Source organism: Sylvia atricapilla, chromosome 27 (genome assembly GCF_009819655.1).
Source record: "Sylvia atricapilla isolate bSylAtr1 chromosome 27, bSylAtr1.pri, whole genome shotgun sequence".
In the NCBI taxonomy this organism is placed as follows: domain Eukaryota; kingdom Metazoa; phylum Chordata; class Aves; order Passeriformes; family Sylviidae; genus Sylvia; species Sylvia atricapilla.
In genome coordinates, this window is record NC_089166.1 from 622,862 (window position 1) to 646,015 (window position 23,154).

General features: G+C 68.6%; 2 protein-coding genes across 5 annotated transcripts; one reads left to right on the forward strand and one right to left on the reverse strand.

Moving 5' to 3' along the window:
* Positions 1-89: 89 nt before the first annotated feature.
* Positions 90-4,994, reverse strand: HROB (homologous recombination factor with OB-fold). Of its 2 annotated transcripts, none has more exons than XM_066336988.1 (10): positions 4,936-4,994; positions 3,836-3,886; positions 2,596-3,711; positions 2,056-2,139; positions 1,780-1,920; positions 1,443-1,551; positions 1,279-1,364; positions 810-914; positions 504-696; positions 90-369 (listed from the first exon to the last, which is right to left on the reverse strand). In XM_066336988.1, exons 1-10 carry the CDS (start codon positions 4,957-4,959, stop codon positions 296-298), a joined length of 1,983 nt encoding a protein of 660 aa, XP_066193085.1. In that variant the 5' UTR covers positions 4,960-4,994; the 3' UTR covers positions 90-295. The 2 variants fall into 2 exon arrangements, with proteins under 2 accessions (XP_066193085.1, XP_066193086.1); XM_066336989.1 differs by lacking the exon at positions 4,936-4,994 and adding an exon at positions 4,140-4,209.
* A 150-nt stretch (positions 4,995-5,144) lies between these two features.
* Positions 5,145-21,707, forward strand: HDAC5 (histone deacetylase 5). 3 transcript variants are annotated; one of them, XM_066336753.1, is made up of 27 exons: positions 5,145-5,244; positions 6,602-6,706; positions 8,876-8,950; positions 10,481-10,686; positions 11,470-11,608; positions 11,718-11,832; positions 11,932-12,059; positions 12,233-12,364; positions 12,665-12,771; positions 12,889-13,044; positions 13,314-13,545; positions 14,318-14,502; positions 14,961-15,215; positions 15,476-15,620; positions 16,351-16,484; positions 16,570-16,690; positions 17,346-17,395; positions 17,499-17,606; positions 18,171-18,226; positions 18,304-18,391; positions 18,479-18,598; positions 18,687-18,784; positions 19,318-19,436; positions 19,517-19,650; positions 19,913-19,997; positions 20,404-20,557; positions 21,546-21,707. In XM_066336753.1, exons 1-27 carry the CDS (start codon positions 5,148-5,150, stop codon positions 21,583-21,585), a joined length of 3,384 nt encoding a protein of 1,127 aa, XP_066192850.1. In that variant the 5' UTR covers positions 5,145-5,147; the 3' UTR covers positions 21,586-21,707. The 3 variants fall into 3 exon arrangements, with proteins under 3 accessions (XP_066192850.1, XP_066192851.1, XP_066192852.1); XM_066336754.1 differs by having other exon boundaries at positions 12,889-13,017; XM_066336755.1 differs by having other exon boundaries at positions 12,892-13,017.
* The last annotated feature ends 1,447 nt before the right edge of the window (positions 21,708-23,154 follow it).

Below are 23,154 nucleotides of genomic sequence, written 5' to 3' on the forward strand. Positions count from 1 at the left end.
TGAGACCCTGGGGGGAATGTCCCCTCCTGCCAGGGGGAGCAGGGACCCCCGGGCAGGGACAGAGGGGTGACACATGAGGACACAGGTGATGCAGAAACAAACAGCCCTTTAATGCAGGTCTGGGAACGAGAGGGGCTGGTGTGCCCGGAGCAGTGGGGACAGTGCAGATGCCACGTCCCCTCCGGGTCTCCTCAGCTCCACAACAAACACCACAGATACACACAGAGAGAAGCAGGTGGGTGGCAGGTGTGTCACCTGCTCTGGGCACTGTCACCCTCAGCAGCAGCTGCCGGGCTCAGCCGCAGTCAGCCTGAGCTGGGGGTGAGAAGAAATCCTCGGGCAGCTCTCCCAGGAGCCCGTCCAGGTCATCTGCAGGCACAGCAGGATGGGATCCGTGACTTTGGGTGCGTGTGGGACCATGGAACCGTTCAGCTTGGGAACGGGGCCCTGTTTTCCACAGGACAGGGAGCTTTTCCTCCCCTCCCAGAGTGCGTCTGACTCACCCATGTCACATCCATCAGCTCCCACCGGCTCTTCCCAGCTGGGATCAGAGCTCGGAGGGCACAGGGACAAGCCCCCAGGATGCTGCTCTGCGCTGTGTCCACTTGTCCTCGGCTGTCCCCAGCCCTCAGGAACAGGGACATCCTGGGGGGGCTGCACGGGGGGATCCGGGATCAGCTCGGCCTGGGCAGGGACCTGCCAAACCCAGCGGGGATGAGTTACTGGGGGGTTTATCCATCCCTCCCCCTTCCCCTCGGGGGTCCCAGCAGCCCAGACCCCCTTGGGGGTCCCAGCAGGGTCCCCCTCACCTGCCGGGGGGAGCAGCCCTCGGGCTCGGGCGGGAAGATGCGGAGCAGGTTGTTGGGGGTCACGTTGAGGTAGTGGTTTCGGTGGGAGGGGGAGAAGACCCCGACCTGCAGAGAGGGCACAGAAGGGGCAGAGCCAGCTCCTGGACAAAACCCCCCGAGTTACAGCTCCCCTTTTATGGAAATTGTAGGGCAAAGGGTGAAATCCTAGGAATAGTTGAGAAAAATCCGAGGTGCAAAACCGTGGGAGATCCTTTTCTTGTGTTTACACTTGGAATTCTGGGGTGCCATGGAATGGGCACGGGGATGTATTGTATGAACACACTAGTTCCTCTCATCCCAGTATTTCCATTCACAGTCCCAGGGTGTAACGGGGTTGGGCATGGGACAGGGGATGTGCTGGACCCACAGTGCATCCCCCTGGGGTGAGACCCCCCTGCCAGTGGGATAAGCAGCCCCCAGCCCTCCTCACCTGCCTCAGGAGCAGCACGGAGCCGGCCCGGAGCTCGCTCTGCCTCTGCTCCAGCAGCAGCCTGTGCACCGTGCCCTGCATCTCCCCTGGAACCAGGATGGGATCTGTGAGCCCCAGAGCGACCTGCCGGAGCCCCACTGGGGCACAGGAGCCGCCCCCCTCACCTGTGGGGTCCCGGAACACGGCGCCAGCGCCGGCGCTGCTCCTGCTCAGGGTCTTGATCATCACGGCCATGCTGGGCACCTTGTTCTTTGGGAGCTGCTTCAGGGCTGCCTGCACAATGAGGATTTGGGGATCACCCTGGGCAGGGCCGGGAGCTGAACCCCGTCATCCTCGTGGGTCCCTTCCCACGTGGGATATTCCAGGATCCCACAACCCTCGTCACCCACGGGGGTGTGGATATCTGTGCTCAGCTCAGCCCCCTCCCCACAGGCTCCCAGGCCTCAGAGCAGCTCTGAGGGGCGAGGGAAAGCAGGGAGCCCAGTCCTGGGCCGCCCTCACCTTGCGGAGCACCATGACCACGCTGTAGGTGTGGAGGAAGCAGCTGGGGTCCCTCTCATCCAGCCCCAGCTCCCTCTTCATGGTCAGCCAGGGCCCCTTCCCGAAATCCTCCTCCGTGGGCAGCGGGGAGCTGGGCAGTGCCTGGGGTCAGGGAGATCACGGTCACAGGGCCCCAGGGGCTCCCCCCAAGCCCAGCACCCCGCTCTGGGAGCCCCCAGAGGGCTGGTGGGACTCCCACCGGGATCTGCTGGAGCAGGGGGTGACAGGGGGAGTTACCTGAGCCCGCGGCTTTGCCACAGCCCCGTGAGCTGGGGACTGGGGAGCAGACACCAGGATCTCCTCCAGCAGCTTCCCAGAGTGCTGGTGGGAGAGGGACAGCTGTCCAGGGATCTGCCTCACTTCAGCAGCTGCTCCCATCCCACCCTATCCCAGCCCATCCCGTTCCCACCCCATCCCAGCCCACATCCCGTTCCCACCCCATCCCAGCCCATCCCATTCCCATTCCCACCCCATCCCAGCCCATCCCATCCCATTCCCATTCCCACCCACCCCATCCCAGCCCATCCCATTCCCATTCCCACCCACCCCATCCCATTCCATTCCCATTCCCATTCCCACCCTATCCCAGCCCATCCCGTTCCCACCCCATCCCAGCCCACAGCCCATCCCATTCCCACCCCATCCCAGCCCATCCCATTCCCACCCTATCCCCACTCCATCCCCATCCCTCTCACATCCTTACCCCGTTCCCACGCTGTCCCCACCCAAGCCCACCCTCAGGTGTCCCCACTCCCCATCGCTGTCCCCGTCACCCACCTGCTGGGGCAGGATCCCGGCGGGCCCCGGGAAGCGCCGGCTCTCCCTGTGCCGGGGGGCTCGGGGGGGTCCCCCGGGGGCTTTGCTGGCCGCTGTCACCAGCTGCACCAGGTGGTTGGTGACCACGGGGGCGTTCGGGGGGCCGGGAGCGTTGGGAGCCACGGGGGGATTCGGGAAGCCGGGGGGCTGCCGGAGGGGAGGCCGCGGAGGCTCCACGGAGCCGGGGGGGCCCGAGGGGGCTCTGGGGGGGCCCGAGGGGGCTCTGGGGGGGCCCGAGGGGGCTCTGGGGGGCTGCCGGGGGCAGCTCTGTGCCGGGGGGGTCCAGGGCACCGAGGAGCTGCTCCCTGCTTGGGCCGGCCTCAGGCAGGGAGCCCCCGGAGCAGGGAGGGACCCTCCGGAGCCCCCCGGCTGTCCCATGGAAGGGGGGGCTCTGGGGGCACAGGCACCGGCTGCGCTGGGCCGCAGCACCAGTTTGGGACTGGGGAGGGGGCCCTGCCTGTCCTGCGGCCCCCCGGGGCCCACCCTGAGCTTTTTGGGGATCTCCCCACACTCCTGAGCGTTCTCCTTCCCCAGGCACTGCCGTGGCAGCTTCTGGTGGTGGCCGGGGGGCACCGGGACGGCGCCGGCCCCCGCCGGCTCCTCGGGACCCTCCAGCTCCCTGCAGGCAGCCAGCAAAAGGGCAGCGTCCAGCTCATCCCGGGCCGCTGCTGCCCGCCCCCAGACCCCTGCGGGACACTCGTCCTGCCTGGCCAGGGGCCGGAGGGTGGGGGGCTTACTGGGGTGGGGGTTACTGGGATGGGGGTTACTGGGATGGGGTGTACTGGGATGGGGGTTATTGGGATGGGAGTTACTGGGATGGGGTGTATTGGGATGGGGTGTACTGGGATGGGGGTTGTTGGGATGGGGTGTACTGGGATGTGGGTTACTGGGATGGGGGTTATTGGGATGGGGTGTACTGTGATGGGGGTTACTGGGATGGGGGTTACTGGGATAGAGTGTACTGGGATGGGGATTACTGGGATGGGGGTTACTGGGAGGACCCGGGCCCACGCCGGGCGAGGAATGCCCGCGTATCACAAACTGGTTCTCAGCATCTTCCACAGCGGAGAGGAAATCCTGCGGGAAAACAGAACACCGGGAATGCGAAGGGCTCCGTGCGCTCCCCAGAACTCGCCCACGGGTGTCCAGCCTGGGCGCAGCGCACCTCTGGGGGGTCCCCAGGTCATTGGGGGTCCCTCACCTCGTCCTCCAGCTCCCCGTCCGTCCCAAAAAGCTTCTGGAAGTGGCAGGACTGTGGGAAAAGGGGGAAGAATGGGACTGGGAGGCACACAACAAGCCGGGGGGCCCTCGGTGGTCCCGGCGGTCTCCGCCGTGGGACGGTCGGTGTCACCGCGGGCGCCGACAGGGCCTCACACCGCGCCGGGGGAGCTCGGATCCGCCCCCGCCCCGTGAGGGCTCAGAGAGCCCTTTGCGGCCCCGCTGTGGGGACCCCAGACCCCTCCCAGGGGACCCCAAAACCTCCTCCGTGCCCCCGGCCCCGTTACCATGGCAGCAGCGCGACCCCGGCCCGGCCCCGGAGGCGGAAGCGGCGGGGCCGGGACTCGAACCCGCGGCCCCGGGACTCGAACCCGCGGCCCCGGGGAAGCGGCGGAAGTTCCCCCGCGGCGGTGGCGCCCCCTGGCGGCGGGCAGGAGCGCGGCCGCGCCCCTTAAAGGGCCACATACCCCCTTTCCCCGCGCGTGTCACATGTGCACACGCGTGTGCCCCGCGTCACCCGGCCGGGCCCCGCGGCGCCGCCGGTGACTCAGCGCGGCCCCGGCCCGGCGTGATTCATCCCCGCACGCCCCCGCGGTACGGGCGGAGTGACCCCCCTCGCTCCGGGCCTGCGACACCCACACGCGCGTGTGTGGAAGGGCACGAGCAGGTGCTGTCACCGGCAAGGACACACGCGTGTGTTTGCGTGTGTGTCCTGCACACGCCTCTGACCATGTGCGTTTTGTAGACGCGTACGTCTGTGTGTCTGTGTGTTCCTGGCACACGCGTGTGTGTGTCTGTGTCCTGCACACGCGTGTCTGTGTGTGTCCCGTGCCCCGCGTGTGTGACAGGCGGATGCGCAGCTGCACATGGGCACAGAGCACGCGTGTGCCCTGCGCAGCTGTCCCCGCCTGGCCTGCCGCACACGCGTGTTCACACGGGTATGTTCATGCACATGTGTGCAAGGGTGGCTGCACACCGAGCTCCTGGGGCTGCACACCTGGGGCACCTCACAGCTCCTGGGGCTGCACACGCGTGTGTGCGGCAGCGCAGCAGCCTGCAGCACGTGTGCCATCGCACACTGACATTTGTGCGCTGTCGCACACTCATTCACACACGCGTGCCCTTGCACACCCAGCCGCCGTCGCACACTGACACGGTTTCTCGGGCCCGCGCCCCCTTTAAGGCCGGGCTAGGCCCCGCCCCCCGTTACGCCACGCCCCTTTAGGGGAGGGGGCCGCGCGCGGGGCTATTTTTAGCGCCGGGCGCCGTCACGTGACCGCGAGTGACGTCACCGAATGTTGTTGTCGGGGCGGGCGGGGCCGCGCGGCGAAGATGGAGGAGGAGGCGGGGGGGCGGCGGGGCGCGCGCCGGGCGGCACCGGGGGGACCCCAGGTACGGGGGACACGGGGGGACACGGGGGGGACACGGGGGGACACGGGGGGACACGGGGGGGACACGGCACCGCGGCGGGGGGGAGCCCCCCGGGGTCCGGTGCCCCGTGCGGCTGCGGGGGGGCGCTCCGTGCAGCGGCGGGGGGGCTGCCATCGCGGGGGTCCGCTGCGGTTTGGGGCGGGGGGCTCCGTGCAGCGGCGGGGGGGCTGAGTGCGGGGCCGCTGTGCGGTCGGGGGGCGCGGGGCGAGGGGCTTGGCGCCGTGCGGAGCCGGGGGGTCCCGCCGTGGAGGACCCGTGTGTGCGGATTTGGGGGGGCTGCACGGGGGGACCCCTGTGCGGGTCGGGGGCTGCAGTGGGGCCGCTGCAGCTGCCGGGGGGCTGCAATGGGCATCCCCGTGTGCTTTGGGAGGGGCTCGGGGGGCCCGGGGCGGGTCGGGGGGGCCGCACTGGGGGTCCCGCTGCCATCCGGTGCGGGGGCCGCAAGAGGGGACCCCGGTGCGGGATGGGGGGTCCTGCGCATTCCGGGGTCCCGCTGCGGCTCCACGAGGGACAGCCCGTGCAATGGGGGGGCCCTGCAGTCCGGAGGGGCCCTGTGCAGTTCGGGGGGGCCCCTGTAATTTCGGGGGTCCCGCTGCGGCCGGGGGGTCCCGGCGCGGTTCGGCGGGGCCCTGCAGTGAGCGGTGCCGGCGCGGCTCGGGGGGATCGGTGCGGGTCGGGCTCCCGGTGCCATGGGCTGTGCTGGGGGGGTCCCCGTGCCCTCGGGGGGCTCGGCAGTCTCGGGGTTCCCGCAGTGTCGGGGGGCCCGTGCGCCAGCACGGCGGCGGCTCCGCAGCGCGGGGGGGGCCGGGGGGGCCCCGCTGCACCGGGCTCCGCGCTGCCGGCAGCGCCACCGGCGTGTCCCCCCCGTGGGCTCCGGCCCGCCGCGTGGCCATGGGGGGTGACACCCCCAGACCCGCAGCTCGGGGCGGTGTCTCCCTTCGGGGGGGTTACAGCACCGGGGACCTCGCGATGGGGGGGTCAGCGTGTGTCCCCCCTCCACCCGTGTCCTCACAGGGGATCCCATCCGTGTCCCTGTGGGGTGGCACGGCCGGGGGTCCTTCCCTGCTGTTCCCCCGGGCTCCCCCTCTGCGGGTCCCCCCCTTTTCCTGCAGAGCCTTTGGTACCGCTGCCGACCCCCCAGCTCCATTCTGGGGGTGCCCCCAGGCCCCCTATCCCGGGGGGACAGCGGAGGGGAGCGGGGCTGCCTCCTGCCCCGGGTGGGTGTTCCGGGGGGCTCAGTGCGGCCCCCGACCCCCGCGCTGGGTGCTGCGGGCGGTTTTGGGGGGTCCCGGGTGCTGACCGGCGCTTGGTCCCGCAGGGCTCCCGGGCGGCGCGGGCACAGCCCCGGTGCCCCGGCCGGCGCTGACGGACACGCGCCTCTGCGAGCCCCCCCGGGCCACCATGGACCCCCAGAGCGACCCAGGTGAGACCCCGGCTGGGGGCTGCGCCCCACCGGGAACCTGCCCCTCTGCCCGCCGCGGGCACTGCCGTGTCCCCCCGGCGCTCGGCCGTGTCCCCTGTCCCCGCTGGGGAGCCCCCCAGTGTGGCAGCCACCAGGTTTTGGGGTTCTGGGGGGCCACAGCAGCGTTCCGCCCAGCCGGGGACATCCGTGCCCGGGCACCGGGGGGCACCGGGGCCGTGCCAGCTCCCGTTATCCCTCCCCGGTGTTCCCGGTGCCCGGCGTCCTCCCGCCCTGAGGGGAAACTGAGGCACGGCTCCTGTCACCGCCGTGGCACGGCTCACACGTGGCTCTTTATGCCACCGGGGGCGGGTCCCCGCGGTCCCCGCGGTGCCACGCGTGGGGACAGCCGTGGTGACCGCGAGGGCCGTGGCCGCGCTGCGCCGGCTCCCGCTGGCTCCCGGGCAGAGCCGCCCTGTAATTATCCCGCTGGGAACTCCGGCGACATCTGGACGCGCTCCTGTCCCCCCCGAGGGGACACGCGGCAGCGCCGACACCCGCGGCCTCCGCGGGGGAAACTGAGGCCCGGGGCGGTGGCAGCGCCCCGTGTCCCGCTGCGGGGACTCGCCGCCGGGTTGGGGACGGGGGTGTGTGTCCCCCAAACCCCCCCGGGCCGCCCGCCGGTATTTTTGGAGCGGCCGCAGGGCTGGAGCGTCGCCCGGCCGTGCCTGGCACGGGGCTGGCACGCGGCGCGGTGGCACGGGGGACACGGGGACACGGCGGCGCGGGGACACGGCCCGGCCGCCTCTGCCGTCCCCGGGACGCTTTCCTTGGGGTCCCCTCCCGGCTCTGGCTGTGTCCCGGGGCGGTTTTGGGGACCCCCCGGCCGTGCTGCGATGAGTTGGGCGGGTCTCAGCCGGGCCGGGGCCATCGGGGATGTGGCAGAGGCCACCGCTGAGCTCCGCGGTCCCCAATCCCCCCCGGGGGGCTCTGTGACCCTCGGGGCTCCTTTTCCCGGCCTCACCCCAGAACCGGGGGGTCCCGTGGGTGCCGGCCCCACCCCGGGGCGCAGCCCCCTCGCTCCCCTCCTTCCCTCCAGGAGTTCCTGGGGGTCCCCGCTGTGTGCCCGTCCCCCAGATGTGCCGCCACCTCTGGAGGGGACACCGGGGGCCAGGTCCCCCTTCCCCCCTGCCAGGGGAGGCGGGAGGGGGACTCTGGGAGTTGGGTGGGGGTCCCACGGCCGGGAGGGGGTCCGGGAGGCAGCGGGGCCCATTCCCGCGGCCTCCTGGCCGCTGGCAGCACCAGAAATAGCCGGGCTGACGTCAAGGCCCAAAGCACCCCGGGGGGGGCAGCGGGGGGGGCGGGGGGTGTCCCAGAAATATCCCGGCTATTAAAAGTCTTGGCTTGGGATTAACGCGTGGTAAATAAACGTGGCGGTGCCGGCGGGAGGGGGGGGGTTACACACGAGCGGGGTCGGGGGGGGGTCCCCGTAACCACCGGGAGGTCCCCGTCCCCAAAAGGGGGGGGTCCAACACCTCGGCACTTTGTCACCCCCCCCCCGGGCTTGTCCCCGCAGAGCCACTTGGGGACACTGATCCGGCGGGAAATGTGCTGAGGTGGCATCTGTGCCCGCCCCCAGCCCCTCCTGGTCTGCTCGGGCCGTTTTGGGGGGGTTTGGGGGGGGTCGTCTGCCTGCGTTTCCCCGAGCGGGGGCTAATCCCCCCCGGGCACATCCCGGCGTTTATTCCCGGCGGCGCTGATGCGGATTAACGTCCCGGGCAATTAGGGGGATGTGGGGGGTGGGATGGGGGTCAGGGGGGTCCTGGGGATCCCAGCGCCCCCACAGCCTCCCGCAGGCGGCGCGGCCCGTGCCCCCCAGCCCCCGGGGCAGTTCGGGGCTGGGGAAGGGACAGCGCACATCCCCTCCCGGCACAATTCCCTATTTATAGCCGGCTCCTCCCGTGCGCGGCTATTTCCAGGCGCCAGAGAGAATAGCCTGGATTGAGGGGGGCCCTTCAGCCCTGCCTGGAACGGGGGGGGCTGCCTTTGCTCCCCCCCACCCCAAAATCCAGGGATGCTCTGTGGCATCTCCCCACCCTCACCTGCCCGGGGTGGGGGGATTTGGGGGAGCCGAGGTTGGGTTTGGGGGTGCCCCCGCAGCTCCCAGCCCGTTCAGGGGGTGTCTCTCTGCAGAGGGGGGGTCCGGCCGTGAGCCCCCGCTGGAGCTCCTGCCCCGGGTCCCGCTGCACGCTGCCCTGCCTGCCCCAGGTGAGTGGGGGCCGCCCCCCCGCGCCCCCAAAACCCGGTGACACCGCCCCAAACCTGGGGACATCCCCCAGCGGTGTGCGGGGCTGTGCGAGGAGGGGAGCTGCTGAACGCGAGGTGTGCTCAGGTGTGTGAGAGGGAGAGCCCCCCCTTGCACAAATGGGTGTGCAAGGACTGGTGTGCAGGGCCAGGTGTGCAAGGCCAGGTGTGCAGGGGCAGGTGTGCAGGGCCAGGTGTGCAGGGCCAGGTGTGCAAGGACAGCTGTGCAGGGCCAGGTGTGCAAGGGCAGGTGTGCAAGGACCGGTGTGCAAGGACTTGTGTGTAAGGACAGGTGTGCAAGGGCAGGTGCTCCAGCCCTGGGGGTGCTGCCGCCCGTAGCCCCTCCCGTGTCCCCATTCCACGGGACACCCCCACTGTGCCCACGGGGACCTCTCTGTTGGGGGGCCCTGGGCAGGGAGGGGTTAAACCTCCCTGTCCCTCACTGAGGCTGGTGGCCCCAGAGCCCTCCCGAAGCCACCAGTGACCCCCAAGTGCCGCGGTGGCACCTCGGGGGGCTCTTTTTGCCCCCCACCCCCCCAGTGCTGCCCCCCTACCCATGCTGCACCCGCAGTGGGTGGGGCTGGCAGCTTTGGGGGGCTGCAGGACCCCCAAATCCCCCCGGGGCTGAACTGGGGGGGCTCTTGTGTATGGAGGAGGGGTCGGGGTGTGGGGGTGCTGCTTCTCTTGGGGGGCTGTGTGATGCTGGGGGGGGGGTCCGGCTGTCCTTGGGGGGTCCCGCTGTCCTTGGGGGGCTCTGTGGGAGCCGGGGGGGGTCCCGCTGTCCTTGGGGGGCTCTGTGGGAGCCGGGGGGGGTCCGGCTGTCCTTGGGGGTCTCTGTGGGAGCCGGGGGGGGCGGGGGTGCCCCACCTGCGCGCACGGTGACGTCCGTGGGTCGGCGCGGGGACACGTCAGTGCCCTGCCGCGCCAGGTGGGGGGGGCGCTGGGGGGCTCATTAACATGCACCGCGTGCCCCCCGCCCACGCCTTCCTGTTTGCGTGGGGACAGACCCCCCGCTCCTGCGTGCCCTGCCCGTGGCGGGGGAGGGGGCTCTGTGCCCCCCGTGCTGCCTGGGGGATGCTCTGGGGGGGTCGTGTCGCCGTTGCCCCCCCGCAGCACTGTGGCTTGTGCAGTGTGTGCTGCAGGTTTGGATCGGGTGGGGATCCCCCCGTTATATTTTTTTGGGGGGTTAACTGAGGTGGGGATTGATCCGGGGGGGCTGGGGCTGGCGGGGAGACCCCCGGGGGCGTCCTAGACACCCCCGCAGCAGCCCCTGAGCTGCACCCAGCCACCCCCAAACTGCCCCCGACTCCCCCCCACCCTTGGGAGACCCCCAAAGCGCCCCTGAAATGAGCCCCCCCTTCCCCCGTGGGACACCCCGAAACCACTCTCAGCTCCCCCCCGTCATCCCTGGACCACCCCAAAACCGCCCCTTGAACACCTCCCAGCCCCGTCCGTCATTCCCGGGACGTGTCCATCCCTTTTCCCCCGCCCCAGCGTGTCCGGAGGGGCCGGAGGCGCCGGGGCCGGAGGCGGCGGTGGACGCGGGGCTGGCGGCGGCGCGGGAGCAGCAGCTGCAGCGGGAGCTGGTGGCCCTGAAGCAGCAGCAGCAGCTCCAGAAGCAGCTGCTCTTCGCCGAGTTCCAGAAGCAGCACGAGCATCTCACCCGCCAGCACCAGGTCCAGCTCCAGAAGCACCTCAAGGTGGGTGGGGGCACGGCCGGGGCCGGGGGAGGGAGGTGGGGGTGATGGAGTTTGAGGGGGGTTTGGAGTTTTGGGGGGATGTTTGGGGTGCTGGAGCTGTGGGGTGTCACCCTTGGGCGATGATGGAGCTGTGCAGTGTCACCCATGGGGGATGCTGGAGCTGTGGGGTGTCACCAGTCTGGGGGGATGGAGTTTTGGGGGGATATTGGGGATGCTGGAGCTGTGAGGTGTCACCCTTGGGCAATGATGGAGCTGTGGGGTGTCACCAGTCTGGGGGGATGGAGTTTTGGGGGGATATTGGGGATGCTGGAGCTGTAGGGTGTCACCAGTCCGGGGGGAATGGAGTTTTGGGGGGTGTTTGGGGTGCTGGAGCTGTGGGGTGTCACCAGTCTGGGGGGGATGGAGTTTTGGGGGGTGTTTGGGGTGATGGAGCTGTGGGGTGTCACCCTTGGGCGATGATGGAGCTGTGGGGTGTCACCCGTCTGGGGGGTGTCACCTTTGGGGGGTCTTTGGGGTGCTGGAGCTGTGGGGGAGCAATTATGGGGGTGCTGGAGGCGTTGAAGGGGGCTGGAGCCATGGGGTGGGATACTGGGGACACTGCTGGAGCCGCGGGGTGTCACTGATGGGGGGGACGGAGCTCTTGGGGGGACACCTGAGCTGCCACCGCCACCGTGTCCCCGGGGCCGGGGCTGTCACCGCGGGAGCCGGGCGAGGAGGAGGAGGAGGATGGGGAGGGTCAGGGCCGTGCCCGGGGGTCCCATGGCCGTGCCCCCCGCCCCACAGCAGCAGCAGGAGGCTCTGGCCGCCCGGCGGCAGCAGGAGCTGGAGCAGCAGCGGCAGCGGGAGCGGCAGGAGCTGGAGCAGCAGCAGCAGCGCCTGGAGCAGCTGCAGAACCTGCGCCCCAAGGACCGGGGCCGGGACAGTGAGCCGGGGGATCCGGGGTGGGATGTGGGGCCGTGGGGAGTGGGGGACAAAGCGCTGGGGGGGTTCTGTGGGGCTGTGGTGACCCCCTGACCGCCCCGTGCCCCCAGGCGCCATCGCCAGCACGGAGGTGAAGCTGAAGCTCCAGGAATTCCTGCTCAGCAAGACGAAGGAGCCGGGCCCCGGCGCCCCCAACCATTCCCTCCCCCAGCACCCCAAATGTTGGTAGGTGTCCCCGAGCCCCACGGGAACCGCCCTCGGGGCACCGTGGGGGTGACCCCGGTGTCCTAGCGGGGTCTCTGCCCCCCTTCGCCCCCCCACCAGGGCTCACCACACCTCGTTGGACCAGAGTTCCCCCCCCCAGACCGGCAGCCCGGGGACCCCCCCGTCCTACAAACTCCCCCTCCTCGGCACCTACGACGGCCGGGACGACTTCCCGCTGCGCAAAACCGGTGGGTGCCACACCCGGGGGGTGACGGTGACCCCTTTGGGGTGCCACCTCTTGGGGTGCCCCCTTTGGGGTGACAGTGACCCCTTTGGGGTGACCTGACCCCTTTGGGGTGCCACCTCTTGGGGTGCCACCTCTTGGGGTGACACTCTGGGGTGACGCTTTGGGGGTCCCCAGCCTCGGAGCCCAACCTGAAGGTGCGGTCGCGGCTGAAGCAGAAGGTGGCGGAGCGCAGGAGCAGTCCCCTGCTGCGGCGCCGCGACGGCTCCGTGCTCAGCGCCTTCCGCAAGCGCCACGTCGAGATCACCGGTGCGTGGGGACACGGGGGACACGGGGGGACGGGGAGGGGGTCATGGCGGGGACTGTCTTGGTGTCCCCAAGTCACCACGGGCTTCCCCAGTGCCCCCGCGGCCTCTCGCGGCTGCTGGGGCTGGTGTGACACAGGTGACACGTGTGTGTGCAGGGTGGGGTGTCAGTGTGACACACTGTGTGACACTGTGCAGTGTCAGTGTGTGACACACTGTGTGTGATATGGTGCAGTGTCAGTGTGTGACACACTGTGTGTGACACGGTGCAGTGTCCCCAAGTGTCACACCCTGTGTCCCGCAGTGTCATCGGTGTGCAGCAGCGCCCCCGGGTCGGGGCCCAGCTCCCCCAACAGCTCCCACGGTGCCCACAACGGGCTGGCCGCCTCTGTCCCCAACATCCACAGCGAGGTACGGCCCTGCTGGGGACAGGGACAGGGACACGCCTGTCTGCGGGGGGCTCTCGGTGTCGGTGGCATCGTGTCCCCACACGTGTGTTGGTGACACGTTTGCCGTGTGGTGCCACAGCAGCTCCTGCCCCAGCCCCACGCCCTGGCGCTGGACGGGGCCCAGCTCAGCCTCTACACGTCCCCATCGCTGCCCAACCTGTCCCTGGGGCTGCAGGCCACTGTCACCGTCACCAGCGCCCACCTCCCCGTGAGTGGGGGGCACGGGGACACCGTGGTGGGTGGCACTGGGACTTGGCACCCCGTGGCGGGGACATGGGAACCCCACAGGGATCTGGAATTCCAGGGAGGGGACATGAGGACTCCCTGGGGACACCGTGGCGGGTGGCACTGGGACATGAAACCCCACGGGGGGGGTTATGGGGGTACAGTGTGGGGTGGCGTGTCACCCTATAGCAGGAATGTGGGGACCCCACAGGGGTGTCCCGGGGACCTGGCACCCCTGGGGCCATGCGGGCACCCGCAGTGCCACCGCTGTCCCCGCAGGTGTCCCCCAAGCTGTCCCCACAGGCGGAGGGCGAGCGGCCGGGGGTGTCCCCGGGGGTGTCCCCGCTGCGCCCCGGGGCCGCCCTCACCGGGAAGTTCCTGAGCACGTCGTCCATCCCGGGCTGTCTGCTGGGGGTGGCCCTGGACGGGGACACTCCGGCCGGGTCCCCGTCACTGCTGCAGCACGTGCTGCTGCTGGAGCAGGCGCGGCAGCAGAGCACCCTGATTGCTGGTGAGCCCCCCGGGACCCCCGGCCTGCGCCCAGCTCCCCCCAACACTCCCCCACTTTGCCTCAGTTTTCCCTGCAGTTCTCTCCCAGTTTCCCCCAGTTCTCCCCCAGTTTCCCCCAATACTCCTCCATTTCGCCTCGGTTTTCCCCCAGTCCTCTCCCAGTTTTCCCAAACACTCCCATCGCTTACCTCAGTTTCCCCCCAACACTCACTCCACAGGTTGCCTCAGGGTTCCTGCAGTCCGTCCCCCAGTGTTCCCCCCAGCTTCTGGCCCATTCCCTCCAACACTCCCCCATTTCGCCTCGGTTTACCTCTCAGTCCTCTCCCAGTTTCCCCCCAGTTTCCCCAATACTCCCCCAGTTTGCCTCAGTTTCCGCCCAGTCCTCTCCCAGTTTCCCCAACACTCCCCCAGTTTCCCCTCAACACTCCCCCACTTTGCCTCGGTTTTCCCTGCAGTCATCCTCCAGTCCTTCCCCAGTTTCCCCCCAGTTTCCCCCAATACTCCCCCACTTTGCCTCGGTTTCTCCCCCCAGTCCTCCCCCAGTTTCCCCCCAGTTTCCCCCCAGTCCTCCCCCAGTTTCTCCCCAGTTTCCCCCCAGTTCCCCCCTCTCTCCTTCCCCTCTTTCCTCCCCACCCTTTTCCAGTTCCCCCCAGTCCTACCCCGCTTTCCCCCAATCCTTCCCGCCTTTCCCCGGTTCCTGCCCCCCGGAGTCCCCCGATCCTCTCCGGGGTCCCGGGGGTCTGGGGGCTCCGGGCTGACGCCGTGTCCCGCAGTGCCGCTGCACGGGCAGTCCCCGCTGGTGACGGGGGAGCGCGGGCCGTGTCCCCGCGCCGGGAGCAAGCTGCCGCGGCACCGGCCCCTGAGCCGCACGCAGTCGTCCCCCCTGCCCCAGAGCCCCCAGGCGCTGCCCCACGGCCCCCTGCAGCACCACTTCCTCGACAAGCAGCAGCTGGGCAAGGTGGGCTGGGGGTGGGCTGTGGGGTGTGGGGTGTGGGGTATGGGGTGTGGGGTGTGGGGTGAGGGGGTGTGGGGTGGTTGTGGGGCGCTGGAGGGGCTGCGGTCAGTGGGGCACCGCTGAGCCCCAAAATTCAGCAGGGAGGGGCAGTGCAAGCAGGGGAAACTGAGGCAGAGGGCAGGGAAACTGAGGCAGAGGGTGGGGAAACTGGGCAAGGACGGGACAAAGGTGTGTGGGGTGGCTGTGGGGTAGGTGTGGGGTGGGAACTGGGTGGCTGTGGGGTAGGTGTGGGGTGGGAACTGGGTGGCTGTGGGGTAGGTGTGGGGTGAGAACTGGGTGGCTGTGGGGTGACTGGGCTGTGGGGTGGGAACTGGGTGGCTGCGGGGTGACTGTGGGGCGCGGGGTGGGGCTGTGGGGCAGACACGGGCTCTGGGGGGTCACTTAAGCGCCGTGCCCCCCAGCTGCTCCCCAAGGGGGGCGAGCTGGCACGGCAGCCCCCCACCCACCCCGAGGAGACAGAGGAGGAGCTGACGGAGCAGCAATCGCCCCCCCCGGGTGAGAGAGGCGCCCCCGTCACCCTCGTGTCCCCAGAGGCCGGGGACCCCCCGGAGCAGCCGCAGGACCCCGAGGGCTGCCAGGAGCCGGGTGACAGCGGGGACGAGGCCGAGGCCACCGGGGACCCCGATGTCACCGAGCTGGGGGTCACCTACAAGCAGGTGAGACTTCGGGGGGGGGCCCAAAACGCCCCCAGACCCCTCCAGACTCCATCATGAGCACCCCTTGCCCCCTGCTCTCCTCCCAGCCGTGCCGTGTGTCCCCTCCCCCAGTTTTGGGGACCTCGGCTGCCGCAGCGATGACTCGGAAGGGTCGGTGACTCATCCCCCCCCTCTGTCCCCCTGTCCCCGCCGCCCCCGTGCCGTGACCCCCCCCTCATCCCCGTGTCCCCTGCCGTGACTCATCCCCTGCCTGTCCCCAGGTGTACCCCGAGGCGCCGCTGACGCTGTTCCCCGCCGCCCCCATGGGGGTCCTGGCCCTGCCCCACCCCGCCCTCGCCCGCACACAATCGTCCCCCGCCAGCGTCAAACCCCCCGAGGCGCCCCCCAAGCACCTCTTCACCACAGGTACGGCCCTGGGGACACCGGGGGGGCACGGGGGGGACTGTCCCCTGGGGTTCCGTGTCCCTCGGGGTGACACCGGGGGGCTCCTGTCCCATGGGAAATGCCAGGGAGGGCTGTGACCCCCCTCAGGGTGTTCCAGCCCCTGGTGGGGTTGTGGGTGTTCCTCTTCCATAGGATTGCCTTCTTCCCTGGGGTTCCCCATCCCTTGGGGTGTCCTGGGGTCCCGAAATGCCACAGGATCCCCCTGTCCCCTGGGGTCCCTAAATGCCCCAAGATCCCCTGTCCCCTGGGTTCCCCATCCCTTGGGGTGTCCAGGGGTCCCTAAATGCCACAGGATGCCCCTGTCCCCAGAGGTCCCTAAATGCCATAGGATCCCTCTGTCCCGATGGTTTCCCCATCCCTTGGGGTGTCCTGGCACCCCTAAATGCCACAGGATCCCCCTGTCCCCTGGGGTCCCTAAATGCCCCAGGATCCCTCTGTCCCCTGGGTTCCCCATCCCTGGAGTGTCCTGGGGTCCCTAAATGCCACAGGACCCCCTGTCCCTGGGGTTCCCCATCCCCTGGGGTGTCCTGGGGTCCCCCACCCCGTGGCTCCCCTTTGTCCCCTGGGCTTCTCACCCCCTGGGGCTGCCCGGGCTCCCCATTTTCTCCGGGATCCCCGTGTCTGTGGGGCTGCCCCTGCCCCGGGGGGGTGTCCCGGGGGGTGCCAGCTGTGCCAGCTGTGCTGTGCCCAGGCGTGGTGTACGACACGTTCATGCTGAAGCACCAGTGCACCTGCGGGAACACCACCATCCACCCCGAGCACGCCGGGCGCATCCAGAGCATCTGGTCCCGGCTGCAGGAGACGGGGCTGCTGGGCAAGTGTGAGGTGAGGAGGGGCTCCCCACGGCCCGGGGGGGCTCGGGGTGCTTTGGGGAGCCCGGGGGAGCTCAGCCTGTGCCCCCGTTCCGCAGCGGATCCGGGGCAGGAAGGCGACGCTGGAGGAGATCCAGACGGTGCACTCGGAGCACCACGCGCTGCTCTACGGCACCAGCCCCCTGAACCGCCAGAAACTGGACAGCAAAAAGCTGCTGGGTGGGTGCTGGGGGGTCCCCACCTGCCTGGGAGCCCCCCTCCTTGGAGCTGGGGTCACCGTGGTGCCCCGTTCCTTGTGATCCCTCTGTTCCCTGCGGGGCCACGTCCCCTTGGCTGTTCTCGAGTCCGTGTCCCATGGGATGTCCCAGTCCCTGGGGTGTTCAGGGGTCCTGGGGGGTTTCTGTCCCCTGGGGTTTCCTCATCCCTCGGGGTGCCTGGGGTTCCCCCTGACCCGTGGGCTCCTTGTCCCCTGGCGTTCCCAATCCCAATCCTTGTCCCACGGGATCCCCGTGTCCCCTGGGGTTCCCAATCCCAATCCTTGTCCCATGGGATCCCCGTGTCCCCTGGGGTTCCCAATCCCAATCCTTGTCCCATGGGATCCCCGTGTCCCCTGGGGTTCCCAATCCCAATCCTTGTCCCATGGGATCCCCGTGTCCCCTGGGGTTCCCAATCCCAATCCTTGTCCCATGGGATCCCCGTGTCCCCTGGGGTTCCCAATCCCAATCCTTGTCCCACGGGATCCCCGTGTCCCCTGGGGTTCCCAATCCCAATCCTTGTCCCATGGGATCCCCGTGTCCCCTGGGGTTCCCAGTCCTTTGGGGCACTCGGAGGTCCCCATATCCCACAGGATGCCCATGTCCCTTTGTCCCCACAGGTCCCATCACGCCGAAGACGTACGCGGTGTTGCCGTGTGGGGGCATTGGGGTGAGTCTGGGGGCCCGGGCTGGGCTGTCCCCTGGGCTGTCCCCTGGGGTGTCCCCTGGGCTGTCCCCTGGCCGTGCCCCGCTGAGCCCCGGTGTCCCCGCAGGTGGACAGTGACACGGTGTGGAACGAGCTGCACTCATCCAGCGCGGTGCGCACGGCCGTGGGCTGCCTGCTCGAGCTGGCCTTCAAGGTGGCCGCAGGGGAGGTCAAGGTGAGCGTGTCACTGTCACCCTGCCTCCCTGCACGGGTCTCTCCCTGTCCCTTGTGCATCACTGTGTCCCAGTGCCACACGTGTCTCTGTGTCACACACATATCCCTGTGTCCCACTGATGTCCCTCTCTGTCCCATGGCTGTCCCTCTGTCCCAGTTGTGTCCCAGTGCCACACGTGTCTCTGTGTCACACACACATCCCTCTGTGTCCCACTGATGTCCCTCTCTGTCCCATGGCTGTCCCTCTGTCCCAGTTGTGTCCCAGTGCCACACGTGTCTCTGTGTCACACACACATCCCTCTGTGTCCCACTAATGTCCCTCTCTGTCCTATGCCTGTCCCTCTGATCCAGTTGTGTCCCAGTGCCACACGTATCTCTGTGTCACACCAGTGTCCCTCTGTGTCCCATGGCTGTCCCTCTGTCCCAGTTGTGTCCCAGTGCCACACGTGTCTCTGTGTCACACCCGTGTCCCTCTGTGTCCCATGCTCTGTCCCAGTTGTGTCCCAGTGCCACACGTGTCTCTGTGTCACACCAGTGTCCCTCTGTGTCCCTCTCTGTCCCCCAGAATGGCTTCGCTGTCATCCGCCCCCCAGGCCACCACGCCGAGGAGTCCACGGCCATGTGAGTACGGGGACAGGGCCGGGACCCCCCGCCCAGGGCCACCCCCAGCACTGATGGCCCGTGTCCCTTGTCCCCAGGGGCTTCTGCTTCTTCAACTCGGTGGCCATCTCGGCCAAGCTGCTGCAGCAGCGGCTCAGCGTGGGCAGGATCCTCATCGTGGACTGGGTGAGGGGGGACAGGGGGGACCCCGCGGGCTTTGGGGACCCGGCGGGTGGCTTTGGGGGGGTCCCTGACGCCCAGGTGTCCCCCCAGGACATCCACCACGGGAATGGCACCCAGCAGGCCTTTTACAGCGACCCCCACGTGCTCTACATCTCCCTGCACCGCTACGACGACGGGAACTTCTTCCCGGGCAGCGGCGCCCCCGAGGAGGTACCTGGGGGGATTTGGGGGGTCCCCGTGTCCCCCCCCCGGGCCTGGCTGTGCCACAGGGGGGTCACCTGTGGCTGTGGTCACCCAGGTGGGCAGCGGGCTGGGCGTGGGCTACAACATCAACATCGCCTGGACGGGCGGCGTGGACCCCCCGATCGGGGACGTGGAGTACCTGACAGCCTTCAGGTGGGGGCTGCACCTGGGGAGGGGGCACAGTGGCCTGGGGGGGTGTCCCCGTGTCCTGAGGAGGGGTCCCCGTATCCTGAGGAGGGTCCCCGTGTCCTGAGGAGGGGTCCCTGTATCCTGAGGGAGGGTCTCTGTGTCCTGAGGAGGGGTCCCTGCCTCAGGGGGTCCCCTGGATCCTGGCAGGGTCCCTGCACACCTTTTGGGGGGGGGGGGGGTCCCTGCTCCCTGGGGTCTCCCCATATCCTGGGGGTGTCCCTGCCCTCCCGGGGGGCTCCCCCAGCCCTGGGGGTGTCCCTGCCCTCCCGGGGGGCTCCCCATATCCTGGGGGTGTCCCTGCCCTCCCGGGGGGCTCCCCATGTCCCGGGGGTGTCCCTGCCCTCCCGGGGGTGTCCCTGTGTCCTGGGGGTGTCCCTGCCCTCCCGGGGGGCTCCCTGTGTCCCGGGGGCTCCCCCAGCCCTGGGGGTGTCCCTTCCCTCCCGGGGGGCTCCCCCAGCCCTGAGGGGGGGTCCCGAGCCGCCGCTGCTGCCCCCCAGGACCGTGGTGATGCCCATTGCCACCGAGTTCTCCCCGGACCTGGTGCTGGTCTCCGCCGGCTTCGACGCCGTCGAGGGCCACCTGTCCCCTCTGGGTGGCTACTCCGTCACCGCCAAGTGTGAGTGGGGTCCGGGGGCGTCCCGGGGTGGGGACCCCAGCCCGGCCACCCCTCACCCCGCCCCCGGTGCCCCTCCCCAGGCTTTGGGCACCTGACGAAGCAGCTGATGATGCTGGCGGGCGGCCGCGTGGTGCTGGCGCTGGAGGGGGGACACGACCTGACGGCCATCTGCGACGCCTCCGAGGCCTGTGTCACCGCCCTGCTGGGCCTCGAGGTACGGGGGACCCCCCGAGCCCCCCCAGGGCTGTACCCCAGCGCTGCGCACCCCGGCTCGTGCCTCAGTTTCCCCTGCTTGGTTGGTGGGGGCTCTGGTCCCATCCCTGCTCTGCCTGTGGGGTGGCAGTTTTGGGGGTGCTGATGGCAGTTTTGGGGGTGCTGATGGCAGTTTTGGGGGTGCTGGTGGCAGTTTCAGGGTGCTGGTGGCAGTTTCGGGGTGCTGGTGGCAGTTTCGGGGGGCTCACGGGGTGTCCCCGCAGCTGGAGCCCCTGGACCCGGCCGTGCTGCAGCAGAAGCCCAACGTGAACGCGGTGGCCACGCTGGAGAAGGTCATCGAGATCCAGAGTGAGAGCGGCGCCGGGGGGACAGCGGACAATGGGGGGTCCCTGGGGGACACTGGGGGGTCCTGGGGGACAGCGGGCACTGGGGGGGTCCCGGGGGGACACCGGGCACTGGGGGGGTCCCGGGGGGACACTGGACACTGGGGGGTCCCGGGGGGACACCGGGCACTGGGGGGGTCCCGGGGGGTCCCGGGGGGACACTGGACACTGGGGGGTCCCGGGGGGACACTCGGGGGGTCCCGGGGGAACAGCGGACACTGGGGGGGTCCCGGGGGACAGTGGACACTGGGGGGATCCCGAGGGGTCCCGGGGGGACACCGGGCACTGGGGGGTCCCGGGGGGACACTGGGGGGGTCCCGGGGGGCCCCGGCGGCTCTGTCCCAGCCGTGTCCCCGTCGCTGTCCCCGCAGGCCGCCACTGGAGCTGTGTCCGGCGCTCGGCCGCGGCCGTGGGTCGGTCCCTGCTGGAGGCGCAGCGCGGCGACACCGAGGAGAACGAGACGGTGACAGCCATGGCCCTGCTGTCCGTGGGCGCCGAGCAGGGAGGGACAGAGCCCCGGGCCAGGTACGGCACGGCGGGGACACGGGGACACGGCGGGGTGACACCGGGTGTGGCACGGAGGGGACACGGCGGGGGTGAATGGAGCCGGGGGTGACACTGGGGGGACACTCAGGGGACACGGGGATGGGAATGGAGCCGGGTGTGACACCAGGTGTGACACTGAGGGGACACTGAGGGGACACGGGGGCTGTGAATGGAGTGGGGTGTGACACTGAGGGGACACAGGGATGGGAATCGAGCCGGGGGTGACACCGGGTGTGGCACTAAGGGGACAAGGGGAGCCCGGTGTGACACTGGGGTGACACCGGGGTGACACGGGGATGGGAATGGAGCCGAGTGTGACACCAGGTGTGACACTGAGGGGACACTGAGGGGACACGGGGGCTGTGAATGGAGTGGGGTGTGACACTGAGGGGACACAGGGATGGGAATCTAGCCGGGGGTGACACCGGGTGTGGCACTAGGGGACACGGGGAGCCCGGTGTGACACTGGGGAGACACAGGGTGGGGAATGGAGCCGGGGGTGACACCGGGTGTGGCACTAAGGGGACAAGGGGAGCCCGGTGTGACACTGGGGAGACACCGGGGTGACACGGGGAGGGGGAATGGAGCCGGGGGTGACACTGGGGGGACACCGGGGTGACACAGGGTGGGGAATGGAGCCGGGTGTGACACTGAGGGAGACACGGGGGTGACACTGAGGTGACACGGCGGCTGTGCACAGACCCGGCTGTGGCACGGGGGGGACACGGGTGACACGGCGGGGGTGAATGGAGTCGGGGGTGACACTGGAGGGACACCGGGGTGACACGGGGATGGGAATGGAGCCGGGTGTGACACCAGGTGTGACACTGAGGGTGACACAGGGTGGGGAATGGAGCCGGATGTGGCACGGAGGGGACACGGGTGACACTGGCGGCGACACGTGTCACTCGCAGGGCTCCGGGCGTGTCCCGGGGCTGTGACAGACACTTGTCCCTCCCGTGGCCAGGCCGGCGGAGGAGCCGATGGAGGCCGAGCCCACGCTCTGACCCGCCCGGATCGTCAGGAAAAAACCCAGGAACACCCGGAAAAGACGAAAAAAAACCACACACACACAAAAAAAATCACAGTAAAAAAAAAAAAAAAAAAAAAAAAAAAAAAAAATCCAAAACACACCGAAAGAAAAAAAAAAAAAAAAAAAGGACAAAAAAAAAAAAAAAAAAAGGCAGAAATCGAAAGGAAAACCAGAAAAAAAAAGAGGAAAATATTTTTTTTTTCTATTAAAAAGAGGAGAAAAACACAAAAAAAAAAAAAAAACCCACCTTCCCCCGCCCGTCCTGTGGCCCTGGCTCCCCGCGGTGTTTGCGGTCGTGTCTCTTGTGCAGCAGCGGTTCCACCAGCACCCCGTGTCCCCCCCGTGTCCCCCCGTGTCCCCCCCGTGTCCCCTCCGTGTCCCCTCCGTGTCCCCCCCGTGTCCCCTCCGTGTCCCCCCGGCCCTGCCCGGACCCCCCGGGGCTCCTCGAGTTGTTTTTTTAGGGTTTTTTCCCTTATTTCCCCCGGTTTTTGTGTCTCCCCCACCTCGTTCCCCCCCGCGGGAGGCGATGGGAAATAGTCGTGCCTTTAAGTAAGTATTTTTATTATTTTCTCTTTTTTTTTTTAATGCCTTAATTTCCCTTCGTTTCGGGTTCTCTTAATTTTCTTGGGTTTTGTTGGTTTTTTTTTTCCCTTCGGCCTCCCCGTTTGGGGAGGGGACACGAGAGAAAGGGACGAGCCCTGTCCTGTCCCCGCCCGTGTCCCTTTGTCACCCCGGCGCCTTCCTTGGGATCAAATTTGTCCTTTACAGGAGAGGGAAAAGAAAAAAAAAAAAAAAAAAAAGAGGAGGAAAAACCACTTTATTTTCCTGTTTTGTCACCAGCCGGAGGGGCCTCGGAGCGATTTTAGCTTTAAAAGAGAGAAAACCACCCAACCCCATCCCTCCCCCCCCAAAAAAAAACAAAAAAAGGGATATAATTTTATTACAGATGGATTATTTAATAGTATTTTTTTAATTGGGGGGGCGGAGGAGGGGACAGGGACAGCGCGTCGTGGGTGAAGTTATTCCGGGGGCGATTTGGGGTGGTCCCAAATGCGGACAGAGGGATCGGGTTGTCCTTGTCACCTCTCCCCGTGGGGAGGGGACCCTGGTTTAGGGTGAGGTGGGGGGAGATGCGTGTCCCCAACGCTGGGGACACCCCGAGTGTGGCACGTCCCCATCCCGGCACAGGGACAAACGCCTCTGGATTTGGGGAGGGGGCACAGGAGGGTCTCCAGCCGCCCCCGGCAGCGTGCCCGCCTCGCTTTGGGCTGGTGTCCCCCCCCGGCCCGCCGTGTGTCCCCGTGTCCCCCCGGGTCCTGTCCCCCCCCGTGTCCCCGCTCACGCTCGCTCTGGGTCTCGGTTCAGTATTTTGTAAGATGTCACCGATGTTCGTCCTTGTATAAATAAACTGTTTCTGGCAATAGCCGCCGGGCCGCTGCCTTTGGGGGGGCCCGGGGGGGCTGGTGGCCCTGTGACCCTTCTCCTGTCCCCTGTGACCCTTCTCCTGTCCCCTGTGTCCCTTCTCCTGTCCCCGTGCCCCTTC

Coding starts and splice junctions, on each gene's coding strand:
- HROB (XM_066336988.1), bottom strand. CDS start 4,959: ATGAGTGTGCGACAGCGCACAAAT. Junction 3,712..3,835: donor ACGGGGAGCTGGAGGACGAG/GTGAGGGACCCC, acceptor GTTTTCCCGCAG/GATTTCCTCTCCGCTGTGGA. Junction 1,552..1,779: donor TGGTCATGGTGCTCCGCAAG/GTGAGGGCGGCC, acceptor CTCATTGTGCAG/GCAGCCCTGAAGCAGCTCCC.
- HDAC5 (XM_066336753.1), top strand. CDS start 5,148: ATGTTGTTGTCGGGGCGGGCGGGGCCGCGCGGCGAAGATGGAGGAGGA. Junction 11,609..11,717: donor CAAGGACCGGGGCCGGGACA/GTGAGCCGGGGG, acceptor CCGTGCCCCCAG/GCGCCATCGCCAGCACGGAG. Junction 15,621..16,350: donor CAAGCACCTCTTCACCACAG/GTACGGCCCTGG, acceptor TGCTGTGCCCAG/GCGTGGTGTACGACACGTTC.